Source organism: Dermacentor silvarum, chromosome 3, assembly GCF_013339745.2.
Source record: "Dermacentor silvarum isolate Dsil-2018 chromosome 3, BIME_Dsil_1.4, whole genome shotgun sequence".
In the NCBI taxonomy this organism is placed as follows: Eukaryota; Metazoa; Arthropoda; class Arachnida; order Ixodida; family Ixodidae; genus Dermacentor; species Dermacentor silvarum.
This window is the reverse complement of record NC_051156.1, coordinates 198,800,347-198,815,454: the sequence shown is the minus strand read 5'-3', so window position 1 is coordinate 198,815,454 and position 15,108 is coordinate 198,800,347. Positions and strand designations below refer to the sequence as shown.

General features: G+C 42.2%; 1 protein-coding gene across 1 annotated transcript in view; it reads left to right on the top strand.

Annotated features, from left to right (window-relative positions):
* The first annotated feature begins 3,539 nt into the window (after window positions 1-3,539).
* LOC119446450 (chromosome-associated kinesin KIF4-like) overlaps window positions 3,540-15,108 on the top strand; it is a 61,523-nt gene continuing 49,954 nt past the window's right edge. The window contains 5 exon segments of the mRNA XM_037710884.2: window positions 3,540-3,779; window positions 8,707-8,950; window positions 12,376-12,523; window positions 12,525-12,567; window positions 12,950-13,039. Coding sequence (XP_037566812.1) covers window positions 8,719-8,950; window positions 12,376-12,523; window positions 12,525-12,567; window positions 12,950-13,039 — 513 coding nt within the window. The 5' untranslated portion in view covers window positions 3,540-3,779; window positions 8,707-8,718.

Here is a 15,108-nt window from a genome sequence, read left to right as displayed (position 1 = left end):
AAAACAAAATTTCCAGCTTTCTCCAGTATGGTCTAAATGAGATGAAAAAAGCGCTAGGCTATCTGGTTTACTTTATTTTCATTAAAGACAACTGGGTCATTGTTCTAAATCAGCTTGACAGACTTAATGGTCTATTCTACTGTGCATAGACCATTATCCGAAGCATTATACGTATATTGGATCCTCCAATGTTTTCAAATTGCATTTTGATGGCCTGCTCGGCCTTCATGAACCTGATAGCCACCTTCATGTTGTGTTCTACAAGCTATATTTGCATCTCAGACCCTATTAATCACAGCTCATTATTGGTGTTAGTTGTCGTTAGAAATTCCAGTTGAAATAAGATGAAGAAATGGAGCTGGGTTGACCATGTAAAGCGTAGAATAGATGACTGGTTGTCTATTACTGAAACAAACTTTATGAAGCGAAGTAAAACACCATCGAGGACAGCCGAGGATTGTATAGTGTGAGGGAATTACAGGAGTCATTATATGCAAGGAAGAGGAAACTAGAGCGCTGTATATGAAGATGCCTTCTACCTGCAGTGGATGTCAGGCTGTCGATGATGACGGGAGTCTGTTGTTCTTTTTTGGCCGTTCGAGCATATACAGAATGACCCTCTTCAACTTCAAGGTTTTCCTGGCATCGGTGTTACGATGTAAAGGCCACAGAGATTGCAGAATACGGAAGGGTAGTGAATTGTGAGAAAAATTATGGTGCCTGGCAGGGAGCAAGTTAATAATTGCCCGGCATATTGATTGTATCAGTTCACATTTTCTTTTTTATTTCTTCAACATTTCAGTTAACTGAGTCCACATCTCTAGAAGGAATTAATGTCCAAGGATATATTTACGCTGCATTTCGAGGTAATAGCGCAGTTGCCACTTTTTATAGCGTGCTGATTAAAGCAACGCGTTCACATATATACGTTGCCACTGCCCAGTTAAAACACTTTGTCTGTAGGACATTCAAATAATGGCCCAATGTCCACGTGCACCGTTTTGGACTCAAATGGAACATGTACACCGGACGTCCAGTTTTGGATATCCTACCACGGACGTCTCAAGGATATCGTACACAGACCTTTTTCATCATACTCGTGAATATTTGTCTTCCAAAAGGCTTAATTTGCCTTAGAGTTTCTCGAAACATAATTAGGTTTTCTCGCATGTTCAAATTACTATCTGAAGATATATCATATGTCTGCATGTTCGATCGTGTGTACGATCGTACTTTGCAAATTTTCTCACACAATTTGAACTTCAGTTCAAAAGCATAGAAGAATGAGGAGTACGTATATGCTGCAAGTGTGTGTGCTGCAAACGTAATAGCTAGACGTTATAACAAACACTATACAAAACGCCCTGGCATATACCGGGTGCTTCAGCAAACACTTTCAAAAATTCTTAAAGGTTGCCTGTAGCAGATAGCACAATTCTAGTTCATGAGCTGGTCTACTCGAAGAGGCGGACATTACGTGCACAAGAAATTGAAATGCATAATCGACTAATTAACAAAAATGTCCTTATTAAGCTTTTAACTAATAGTAATTACCTTATGTAATAGTAATTACCTTATGGCACATATTGCAATTTACAAATTGTAGCCGTGGAGTTCGCAAGGCGGATTCATTTGGAACAAATTCTCAGGATGACACCAGTTCTGAGATATTAATTCCCGAACTTTGCGGAGAAATGCACTGGCGTTCCAGTCACTTGCTTAACAAAACGTCGCTTTATGCATTGAAGCACTAAAGTAACGAACGCCAATGCATTTCTCCGCAAAGTTCGGGAATTTATAGAGAGTTTTAGCTTAGGGGGACGCAAGCATTGGGGCCCCTCTGCGCATGCGCAGTACCGTGGCCCCAAGTCCCCCAACGCTTGCGTCCCCCCAATCTAAAACTCTCTATTATCTCGAAACTGGTGTCATCCCGAGAATTCGTTCCAAGTCGATCCGCCTTGCGAACTCCATGGTTACAATTTGTAAATTGCAATATGGGCCATCAGGTAATTAGTTAAAAACTTAATTATAGTGAATTTTTGTTAATTAGTCGACTAAGCATTTCAATTTCTTGTGCATGTAATGTCCGCCTCTTCGAGTAGACCAGCTCATTAACCAGAATTGTGCTATCTGCCACAGGCAACCTTTAAAAATTTTGAAACTGTTCGCTGAAATATATATATACATACATATATATGTAACTGGAGTTTCAATGGCCAAGCGAATTGGAACCAATTGGATATTTCCAATTGTGTTTTGGGACACCCATTGGAAAAATCCAACAGGTCCAATTGGACCAATTGGTTTTTTTTTAACACAATTGGACCCAATTGGTCTCTGACCTGGGCTCGCTGTGACCAACAATAAAAATGAAGGAAAGGAAAACAAAAGCCTAGACAGGCCTTAACCTTGATATGACATGGATATACTTGAAACTCCTGTCGAGAAGCATACTCATGCATGAACACACTACGGCAATTATCTTCATTGAAATATACCAACACTGACCACTTACTATGGGAGATGCATGTCAGGTGCTATATATGTGAGCAAAATTTGGTTGACCAAGTGGTGCCAGTGGTTCATGAGAAATTCGTAAAATTTCAAGATAGATTTCTAACTTGACAGAAAGCTTAATACTTTTCTCCATTGATCACACCAATATACAAAGATCTTTTACTTTAAAACTAACAATATAATTGTGATATTATTATTATCAACTATTCTGGAGTTTTCAATGGGCCAAGCGTATTTAGGAAAATCAGAAGCACAACTTCGCGGTTATCTTAGGTTATTATTTTCCCAACAGTTCGGTCGGTGGACGACCTTTATATATATATATATATATATATATATATATATATTATATATATATAATATATATATATATATATATGGGGCACATGGCCGTTTGACCCTCACATGGTCAAACGGCCATGTGAGGGACATCCGTAGGACGTATTCGACACATCCCGAGGATATCCATGTCCTGACAGTGGATGTCCATAGACGTCATTGTTCATGTCAATGCAGGGATATGTCACCTGCGTTAGCTTATCTCAATAACATAATGCGTTTCCTGCAACGCAAAATAAACACTTGCCAGCAAACCAGAAGGAAACTGTCTCCCAAGCAGCAGGAACATACTACGTTTTTTTTTTTTTTTTTTTTTTTTTTTTTTTTTGGGGGGGGGGGGGGGGGGGGGGCCTTCCATCCTACACTTTTCTTGAACCAATTCCCTTTTCGTGCCACCTTGGAAATTTTTATGCGGCGCGCTTCTTCTAAGAACCGAAAGCGAAACAGCCTGACCACAGGACACCCACCAGGCGGCGGAGCAATCCGCTGTTTACGCTTGACATCTATGCCGTAGTTACAACTAGAATAAATTATAATGCACGCGTAAATATTGTTAAACTATACTTGAATTTAAAAAATGGACGTGTTAGTGCGCATCAGTGCATGTGTGTTTAAAGTACTATAGTGCGGATTAATATTCAACGGCTCAACAGTTTTCTTGCCAGCCAATGGCAAGCGTCTGAGCGCGTGAGGCTCGTTAATGCTCGTTATTCAAAAAAGTGGATCCCCGGCGGCCCAGGCCTCCCAGGTGTGCACGTTTTGAAGGCCGTGTTCACCCACCTAGTAGGTTCAGTTCAGTTCAGTAGCGCTGCACACTGAACCTCAACGGTATGTCCTCCTCCGGCCGCAAATGATGAAGAAGTGGGCGAGTTGACATCTTATTCGTGTGCAGCTCGCAAAGGGACGTAGACAAGGCGAGAACGGTACGAGCGCTTGGCCCGTTCTACTTCGTATTTCCTTGGCACTTTCCTATTCCGTCCATCTCAAATGCTGGCTCTCGCATAGTAGCCCGTGTGTTGCTTTGTGGTGTCCAATCCCCATAATTTGATTTTGCGCCTTCGTCTCAAATGCTTTACACAAAGTAAACCTTCCACTGATTGTCTTTTCCATTAAGAATAGTTGACAAACCTCAAAACCCAGTGCCACCGACATATTTTAAATTATCTTTAGTTCAAAAGCGTTGCATAAGACGTGGTTCTGCTCAAGCGTGATTTGTGTCTATATTACCACTGCACCTGCGAACTGTCACGCACTTGCATTGCTACATCGTCTAGCTGTTACATAAGTGCGAGGACAGTGTTTGTGTCGCGCCCGTTAGCACTTCATAGCTCCACTATAGTCCTCTGGTTCGTGGTGTCCGTTTCTGTCTAGGGCCTTCAGTGTAACACCAACCATATCTATGATTAGTTTAATTACTAACCTGCCTGGCGAGCGCTTTAGGCTCTATCCTCGCAGTCATTTTGCCGGCAGTATGTGCCCGCAAAATGTGCCACACATTGACTTGTTCCCCAGGCTATAACCCAGCGGTTTGCGGCTGTTGCGGAGAACTATTCAGCCGCTATCAATATATAAGGGGTGCCTATCGGCTACCGCGAGAAATTCTGGAAAGAAATTCATCCCGCAGATATGTTTTGGCATTACTGACATGGCCACGAAGCCAACCAACCAGTGCGGAAGAACAGCCGGAAAAATTTATTTCGAGGTAGTCCCTACCGGCTGAATGTGCACTCTCCTGTTAAGATCAAGAAAGTTAATTCGGTTATAGCCAGCTAAGCATTAGGCTTGTTTATCTCCCGGTTGCATTTCGATGTGCTTGTGTGCTTCAATTTTAGTGCACGTTAAAAAACCTCCAGGTTGTCTACAGCGTCCCTCTTAACCTGCTGTGGAGTTTTGGGACGAGAAACCCAGCAATCTTTCAGTTAGAACCAGTTAAAAAATTTTAAAGAAACCAACAAAGCTTTTTCCAAAAAAATATTCAAGCACCGCACCAGCTTTCACTTTTACTGAGAGCAATGCTGCAAAAAAATGGTGTCTTGTAAATTCCAGTTTTGGTAATCGTCTTGCTCAATTTAATTTTCAGACTATCTCAACTTTCAAAAAACATATGTTGGGTTCACTGAAACTGCTTTTCTTTTTTCTTTCTGTATGTTTCCTTTTATACACTGCGTGGGGAACCCTGGCAAGAGCTGCTTGCAAACGACAGAAGGCAAAAAAAAATTAATGATCGCGGTAGAGTTGTTACAAAACCTGGTGTCACGGGTCATACAGTAGTACACAGGTCTCCTTTAAGTATAAACCTCTTGTAAGTGATCTTGCGCGCAACGGCGACTAGTACACGATGGCGATGGCTGTCACCCTCGCTTGTCACCTACAAGTCGAACCCCCACGCAAGTGACGACTTTGAGCGACGTCTCCCCTGTGTTGCCGATATGAGGGCAGGAAATATGCACCGAAACCGGCGTGACGCACGCTTTATTAATTTAAGTTGATGTTTTTTGCTATAAAGAGAAGCATAAAATATTTCTGAAGGTCTTGCAGTAGGTTGTTATCCTTGCACGTATCAAAATTTAGCCGTGTGCTCGTTCCGTGTGCCGACCGGTAGTACTTGACTGATGTAAGTACATCCAGTTCCGGCTTCACGCTATTGGCTAGTCGCTCACAGCAGTTTCGGGTGATGAACGACAAATGCTGGATTTCCAGAACCGAGTGATCGAGTGACAAGAACAAGCCATCTATTAGTGCGACGGTCTGTTTCGTCACTTATCACCATCGCGCACAATATCGCTCTCGTGCGGTTTGGGGTTCAACAGGGTGTCACATCTTCCAAGACATTGTTTTTGATGACCCAGGCAACTGTACCATGAGAAAATTCCTACAGTTCATTAAAGTCATTCCAAGTAATTCCTGCTCCCAGTAAAATGTTTTCTTTTTTTTTTTTTCACATATGATTTAGGACAAAACCAAAAGAATGTGCCCACTTACTGCACAAAACAGACCCATTGAAGAGTGACAACTATATTCTTTTTTTTTTTTACATTCCTGTTGCCCTGTACAGTCAAACCCGGATATATCGAACCCACATATAACAAATTACTGTGTATATTGAACAGCTGTAAAATCCCCTTGAAAATATCTGGATAAAAATTTTATTTTATATATCGAATTGACTATATATCGAACTTTTTTGGGATCCCCTTCACATTCGATATATCCGGGTTCGACTGTATACAGTTGGAATCAAGTGCAGATATACCTTAAAAAATGTAACATAAAGGAGTGTAGCAGATTGTACTGGCTGGTACGTCATGTAACTGTGGAGAATTGTACCGTGAAGTAAAGGAACATCGGACGATGAGGCAGACAAGGAGATGAGTTGGAAGTTTCGCTGTGAAGTAGTGGTGATGCATGGCCTTCACTCAGCATCTATCACGGCTGCTAATCGGAGAATTTGCACAGTAGTACACCATTCACCTTGGTTACAGCAACTAAACACGTTCTGCAAGAAGGGCTCCTGTTTGAAGACAAGAGCCCACATGAATGGAGGATAGACAAGAGAAAAAAGATACTTTGCAGATGTATGCCAATCTGAGCAAATTATACATCAAAGACAGCCAAGCTGTATACGCAAGTTCTCATGCCATTCACAAGTATGTATTATGGGTCTGTTTGCTGGCTATTGATGGCTTCCATGCAGATCAGCTTTCACCTTATAAGCTATACAAATTCCTAGATGACCTCCATGTAGCCAATGAAATGTGACGTGAAAAACAAATTATAAATTACTGGCTAAAAAAGAAAAATGCGCAAAATGCGTACAATAAGTTGTCTATTCGAAGGTATATGTCTATTAGGAGGTATGAAGGATGCAAGGCAACTTTTATTTGATAATCTTCAATAATTACGTTTCAAAGCAAAAATTCAGGACTGCAGCTGTTCTTTGATTGACAGTTGATATCGAGCAGGCCGCTGTACAAAAAAAGGCTGTAGAATTTCCCTTAACAGCTTCACTGTAAAGCTTTAAAAACAGTAGCAACGTATGATGGGAAACTAGAGCTGAATTTTCACTTCATGATGGCTACCAGCAATGAACAAATGTAGCGAACCAATGGCAGGATGTCCCTTTATCACCTCTTGTGCTGTGTGTTTGGTCTTGCTGGTGGGAAGGCCTAAACAACGAACACCGCCAGTCAGGCGATTCCAAAGCAACCAGATGCAGTGAGAGTGGGGAGAGAAAATTTTATTACATGCGATGGATTATATATTATATACATCGATGTGATGTAGCAAGGTGCCACAGGGTGTTAGAGGTTTGGCTTATAGAGGTATTACATAGCAGCCATATCGAAATGGGAACTGGTGAAAACACTTGTGACACACCCCTGTGAATAGTATTGAGTTTGCTCAACCAAAGGCTCTGTCCATAGGTCTGCACAGGTTTACCCTCTAGGGGTGGGGGGTACTGCCTATTACAGTGACCCCCCCTGTATTGATGCCGCGACTTTTGCCAAACGAACCTGCCTAATCCCTGTGCATATCGCCACAGCCGCTGAGAGGGTAGAGTTTCCACGAATACAAACACCAGAGGCGTTGCGACATTGATGAGCGCAAAAGAAAAAAAGAAAAAAGGTGCATTGAAGTCGATTGAAGCTACACTCTTGGCACTTTCAATCAGGCGAACCCCACCTATGGCCGAAAGGTGGTCAGGTAGCTAGTGTTTTGGTTGGAAGAAACTTTGCAGGACAGCCTACTTCACTTTCGCAAGTGGTTCATTTGCGCCCCCCCCCCCCCCAACTTTCTGGCCTCTCTGTGTGCACACCTATGGCTATGTCTCAACTTATTTATTTCTTTATTTATTTTTATACACATACCTCACAGGCTCCAACTGGAATATTGCGTGAGGGGGGTAAGAGAAACAACATGTAGCGAAAACAGAAGAACATAGCTAACAACAAATCAAACAACTGAAGAAAAGACGCCTTTAACATCAAGCAAACGAAGAACAACAGCACTCTGGCCAATGAGAAACGCGCACGGCTCATAAAACTCATGGCAAAGAACTGCAAACGCATGTAACCTATAAACTGCTTGCAAGAAGCGAGAATGACAACAGTTAAGTCACATGGTACAAATGAAACGTGTGCACGTGACTACAGAATCATTTTTGAAAATGTTTCTCTAAATGATTCCAGATGAGTAATTTCAACAATGTGGCTTGGAAGTTCGTTCCAAGCTGCTCTTGCCAGAGGTAATGCAGATTTGTTAAATGCATTTGTGTGGCCAAACACACGAGTGAAACTGTGTGCGTTATATAAGCGGCGAGTTGTACGAAATGGGCGGGAAAGGGGGTAATGTAGTTGCGTGTTCACTGTGAGCGATTTTTTTTGAGCGAACTTGCCATTCTTCTGCTGCAGCCTTTTTTTTTAGCTGGTGTGCTGCACCTTCCTATCACTTCTTTCATATTACCTCACTGTGATCACCATTACAAACCTCACATTCCTCGAGGAAACACTGTAATGTGTTCCTATTGTTTTCTACCTAAACTTCTGATATTCTACAAAGCGTTTCTCAGTTTTCATTGTCTTATTTTCTCATGTGCTAATTTCTTTCATTCGTTTTCTTGCCCTCATAATTTTTGTGCAGTGCAGTGATGTGTATGTGCAGTGCAATGACCACCTTTGCAATTCTGTGTACCTTCCCAATCATGCTCTTATTATTTATTTTTCCGTGAGCCTTTAAATTTAAAGTGCATTTCACGAAGTTTGAAAGGGCTTTCCCCCTTCCCTCTGCAATGCCTTGAGGCTATAATAAAAAGAATAGTGTTAGTAATAATCTCTTCCCCATTATCCACAGATCTCTTTTAACATGGACTCTGACAAAGTCATTCCAGTGCGTGTGGCTGTGCGATGCCGGCCGCTCGTCTCCAAAGAAATTATAGAGGGCTGTCAAGCTTGTGCTCGGACATGTCCAAGCAATCAAAGTATTGTACTTGGTGGCGACAAAACTTTCTCTTATGACTATGTTTTTGGAGAGGAGTCAAGCCAAGTGCAAATATATGACGCATGTGTGTCTAAGCTGCTGCCTAAAGTATTTGAAGGTGAGTGAACAACTATAAGTTAATTTATTATAAACTAGCATCAATTTAGAAATGTTGACCTGATTAATCTGAAAATGCTGATAAATTGATTAATTGGATTCCTTGATTTACGTTCGTGAGCTAAAATTAAAACTGGTAATTCTAGTACATTAGCTTAAAAAAAATAACACACACAAATTGCAATATATGAACAGACAATTGCCTTCAGTGTCATGTAAACGGCACCTTGCTTCAGTGTGCTTGTGTAACTGTCAGACATAACTCAGATGCAATTACTCGTCATGGTGGTTCAGTGGCTATGGCTATGCGCTGCTAAGCATGTGGTCGTGGGATCAAATCCCAGCCACGACAGCTGCATTTCGATGGGGTCAAAACGCAAAAGCGCCCGTGTACCATGCATTGGGTGCATGTTAAAGAACCCCACGTAGTTAAAATTAATCCAAAGTCCCCCACTACAGTGTGCCTCATGATATGATCGTGGTTTTGGCACATAATACCCCAGAATTCATTTCAGCTCACTTGGACGCATTTGTTAGTCCAGCTGCAATTAGGCTATTCACTTGACCATTTGTCCTGCTGGCTGGAAGTGCAGTGCACATAGGGGGCTTTTGCCCCGACTCCCGTGAAACATGCACGCAGGTGCTTGGTCTGTGGTTCCCTTCTTCCCTTTCTGACAGTTAAGTGAAGCAAGGATATTGGTGCCAACACTTGCCCGATTTTGTTAATGTGACGTCAACCGATTATTTGCATTCAAAAAATTTATTGTTAATACATTAGTTGATTAATTGGAGATTAACCCTTTAAGGACGGTAAAAAAGGAGAAAAAAAAAACTTGCAAGAAAGGTATTTCTTTTTTGCGTGCAAACAATTCTGTTGATCATATAAAGCAATACTAAATGAAATGTTTGTGTCAGAAAGGCGAAGTTTACTATAAAAAAATTTTTACACTGTAACTAAGTTAGGTTTCACTGCACGTTCTCACTTTCCTTAAATGTTTCAACATAACACCTTATATTGCAAGATCACTGTCACTAGGGGAAGCTAAGCTCTATGAATCACTACGCTTTCTTTTATTGTCAACATGACTCAATGCATTTACTTGTCATACAGAACAAGCCATTTTGAAATAGGTGGCAGGTGACACAGCGTAAGAAAAAATGTTCCCAACTTCACTCTTCCACAGGCTCCTTGCACCATTTGGTGTTTAAAACTTGCACAGAGCAACCGACGAGCTCAAATTGTATAGAGGGCTGCATGAAAAATAAACAGTACTGGACTTGTTGGGTTCGTAATTTGTCTTTTTGCAAGTAAGCGCTTGACAAGCCCAACTCGTCTTCCTTATGGAAAGAGTTATGAATTGCCCAGCCCTAACCCGAGCCATTTATGTATTTAGAAAGCTCTTCAGTGATATACAAGAAATGTGCATGGTAGTTTGTGGAATCAGACAGGACACGTAGAGGTTCATAAGCAGGTTTCATAATCAATACTACTATACTGCATCTGCAAAACGCAATGGTGACATCAGGTCACATTGGCTTAGTGGCCATGACATTTGTTTGCACTGTATAGTACTGCTGCCACAGAGTTCGCACATAGCCTCCGAGATGCATGGTGCACATTAACACCGAAAATTGTTTCCTCACTGCCCACACGCATTCGTACCGCAGTGCTAAAGCGTCGAGCTGCTGTGCTTGAGGAACCCACATGGCATAGGCTCGATTCCTCCCAGCACCAGCGAAATTTTAAAGGATCTTTTTTTTTATAGAAGAGTGACACGGGGGGGGGGGGGGGGAAGAGGTTATATACAGCTGTATCCCCACAAACGCACGTGCACACACACACACACACAGTGCGTGGTCTGTGCTCTGCGGCAGCTGCTTAAAGCGCCAGCAAGTGGCACCAAGTTGAAGTACGTCTGCTCTTGGCGTCATCTATTGGTGCCCATAATAACCAGATACGGCTGATATGTGAGTATTTGTCAGGCACCCTCCCCCGCTAGACGGATGTGCAAAGGGTGGGGCCCGCAGTGCAGTGTCTGCTGCTAGCAAACTGTGCTTTGTATGCAAGTGCACTGTAAACATGGAAGTGCCAACATACGTCCAGCAGTTATTAGGTATTCCCAGCGTATTATTTGTAGCATGCAGCTCTGGCTTCCCGCTTCTCCGTACAGCGTGATGAAACCTCGCCTGATTCAGAGTGATTTAGGAGAGAGTGATGCGCACAGGTCAAACTTGGCTGGCGGTGATTAAGCATAATGAAATGTTTTATTAATTATTTAATTAGGCATATCTCTTTGTATGTATGATGGCAATGGGTTCATAATTAATGAATTTAGCCTTATCGTATGATAAGCACATTTGCATAAATAATGAACAAAACATTTAAATAAGTTTGTTATTTATAATTAATTAATAAGTAATTTGGCTTAATCTTCTTCATTACCCTTGTTAGCTAAATTAGGCTTAATTAATTTAACATTACCTTTCTTTGGGCTTATTAAGCTATATTATATTACTTGGCCTCCCTACTCTTAACTACCCTCAATTGTCATTATGCTTAAGTAATTTAATTGAGATTAATCCTGTTAGTCTTTTATTAACCTTAATTACTCTTTATACTTCTTCACTACTCGCTGTAGCAAGTGATCGCTATAGCGAGTAATCTCAGTAGTCATGCATAGTGATAAGGCATTCTCATATATACCCCTGTAGGACCCTATGTATACCTATGGAACGCATCGTGTCACGTGTTACAGGCAGAAAGACAGACGGACGGAGTTTTGACGGAAGTAGCCCTAGAATGCTTATGCATTAAAATACGCTGGGAGTACCTAATTACTCCCGGGCGTATGTTGGTACTTCGTTTCCAGTGGGCTCGCGCACCAAACACGGTTTGTTAGCAGCAGACGCTGTTCTGCAGGCCTTGCCCATTGTGCAACAGTCATGCGGGGGTGGGAGTCCAGCTATAAAATATTAATACAGCAGGCACTCACCTATCGGCCATGCCTGGTTATTCTGGCCGTCAACAGATGACACCAAAAGTGTATGTGCTTCCTCTTGCTGGCACTCTAAGCAACTGCCACGGAGCACAGGCCATGCACTTGCGTGTTCCCTTTCATAATGGACCACCGTGTACGTACATACAGTCAAATACCGCAAAGTGGGTGAAGTTTCCTAAGAATGCTGATCGCATTAATTAAGCTCCTTCTAAGCTTGATCACATTGGCCCCATGCAACCACATTATTATCATCGAGCTTTGTCACAGCATGGTGTCGCCAACCATGAACAAGACTGCAGATTAGAGCTGGTAAAATGAACCATCTGCCCCTGATGTATGAAAGCCACTTGTTTTCTTTTAACACTTAGTTATGCATTCTTGAGGGCTGTGTCTATTGTGTATATCAAATGTAAATTTCATGGTGCAGGCTTCAATGTTACCATCCTCGCATACGGCCAGACCGGATCTGGCAAGACATTTACAATGGGGACGTGCTGCTCATCAAATTGTGCCAGTTCCGAAGATGCTGGCATCATCCCGAGGGCAGTCCGAGATATTTTTAAGCACATTTCGACGAACACTGACTAAAATATTCCTTGTGAGAGCATCTTTTCTCGAGGTGAGCACGTCGATTTGCACCTGCTTTATAGTTGTGGTCGCATGCGGAAGAGTGGGTCACAATGATTCTGGCATTTATGACGCATGCAGGCAGTTTATGAGGTGGTGTATGCAGTGACACAAAGGACAGGTGCGAAGTGGTTTTGTGTGAGGAGCTCATTCTGGCTGCTTAGCTTGTCACTGAGTAGAGCTTCCTGCAGATCGCAGTTTGATAGACTCTTCAAGTTAATCTATTACAAGAGAATTTGTGGCGTGAGCACATTTCTTCAAGGCTGCATAGTGGACAATGTACTGCAGGCTGTGGATGATGTATGAGCTTGTGTTTAGCTCGAGAACGCAGACTCTCTGTTTACTCGGTGTTAAGTTGTTAACCTCTCTTGCAGATATACAAAGAAGATGTGTTTGACCTGTTCTCCAAAAATCAAGATCGAGAATCGCTGCATATTCGAGAAGACCAGACGGGCGCCATAAAGGTGACGTTGCTTTCTCATGTAGTTCATTTGTACACCGTTTTCTTTTTTCCAGAACTGCATGACCTATGTGGCTGATTGCTGTTTGGCTTTACTGCAGCAGAGGGCTCCATATTAATTTTGAGCACTAGGTGGAATTTGTTATTCCAGGCCGTGATGACTGTATTCCAATGACTGCGCACTTAAAAATGCCTACACACTTTTGCATAGCTGAGGTTGAAAAGTTGCCGGGTGGTTGAATTTGATCTGCAAAAGACCACTATACAGTGCCTTTTGATGGCTAGGCATAGCATTAGAAGGTTACACTTCCAATTTCGTGGCTGTTACATTTAGCAGCAGAATGCCATAGCCGATCCACTGTAGGAGAATGTCAAAGGGTTACTGCGTGAAAAAAAAATGCAGCTTTTCTTAGTGCAAGCTGTCATCTGCATACTGTCATCAGCTGTAAAAAAACCTTTAAAACCTTTCTTAGTGCTGCCATCTGCTTTGTAATTTGGCATTCTGTCTCCTGAGCTCTTTTGGTTAATGTATATGCAGGTTAGCAGTTGTTAGTCACAGTCTCTCTTTTGGACTATGACTGTGTTATGCTGTACATGCCAGTTCTTGTTGGATCACTGAAGCTAAGCAGCACTGATTGGTCAGTCCATCAGCGGGAGAACATTAGCAAATGCTAAGTGCTGACACCATGGAGTGCCGATGCTCTTCCGCCACCGAGTAGTTCTGCCTCCACCAGATGTCCCCCCTCCCCTCCCCCCCACCTCCCACTCTGATTCTTAGCTAGCATGTTTGGACTTGTTTTAACGGAGTCACATCCAGCACAAAATACCTTCCATATATCCAATATTTGTTATAAGCATATATTCGTGACATCGTGATATCAGTGAGAAACATTTTAATTTTCGTTAATATATTTGATAATTTATTATGTAGGTGTTTTTTTTTTTTTTTTTCATAAAGGTTTCTACTGTGAACAACACTATTTGCTGCACTGACACTAAAGAGAGAGAGAGAGAGATAAAAGCAGAATAAAGACAGGGAGGTTAACCAGAGGATATCTCTATTTGGCTATACTGTACAGGGGAAGAGGAAAAGGGGTACGAAAGATGACAAAGAAGGAAAAGAACACAACAATCCCTATGGGCTCTGTCACACAGTCTGCAAAAGTGTCACAAGATACAGCTTAAGTTTGATTTGCCTGAAATTTGGTCTCTGTTTATGTAGGCATGTTGTACTAGCCAGACTGCGAACAGGCTCTGCGTGCATTTGAATTGCATATCTTGAAAAAAGCTGTCAGTGAGCTCTAGCCCTGCAAAGTTGAATTTAGGTGGGCAATAAGTTTTGTCACTTTGACAGAGCAACAGTCAGCTGTGGAAAACTCTGTCAATCTTGGTATCATGCCTCAAACTCCACCGAGCAAGTGGAACACACTGCTGTCTGCAGTGAAGATCTGGCAAACTTATTTTGGGCCAAAGGATCACACATGTCATCTAGCTTGAATATATGCTTGACATCTAATGGGGCTGTTTGCCAATTGTGCACTCTGTCTCATTCCACATATGTTCCTCTAAGTTGAACCTATGGGGAACAAATGTAGGGCCATGACAAGGTCATGTGACTATTCTCAGTTTATCATTGTAACTGAGAGTAGAGTGCCCAATATGGTTATGCACACAGAAAAACTGGGCTCTCAGTGCACATTTTAACTTGAAATTTCAATTTGAGATCGCTGCCTCTAAGTTACTCCCACCGACAGTGACGGCCATTTTGGCATGGACTGTGTGGTGTCAGGAAATGAGGGGCCACCACTGTGTCGTCTATTCTGAAACAGTCAGTAACCACATTGGACGTTTTGCTCCACACACTCTGGCACTCAGCAGTGCAGCACGGGCATTGCTATTGAATTGTGTCAGATTTTCCTTCACTTGTGTGATAAAAGGCAGCAGCAGACTGCCAAGACTCACACGCAGACAAAACAATGCATGGCAGTCGTGATGTATTTTTTTGCTTCTGCAATCGCTTCTGGTACTTGCAGTACACAAAAGCATGGCTTCTAGATTGCATTCCCTTACTTC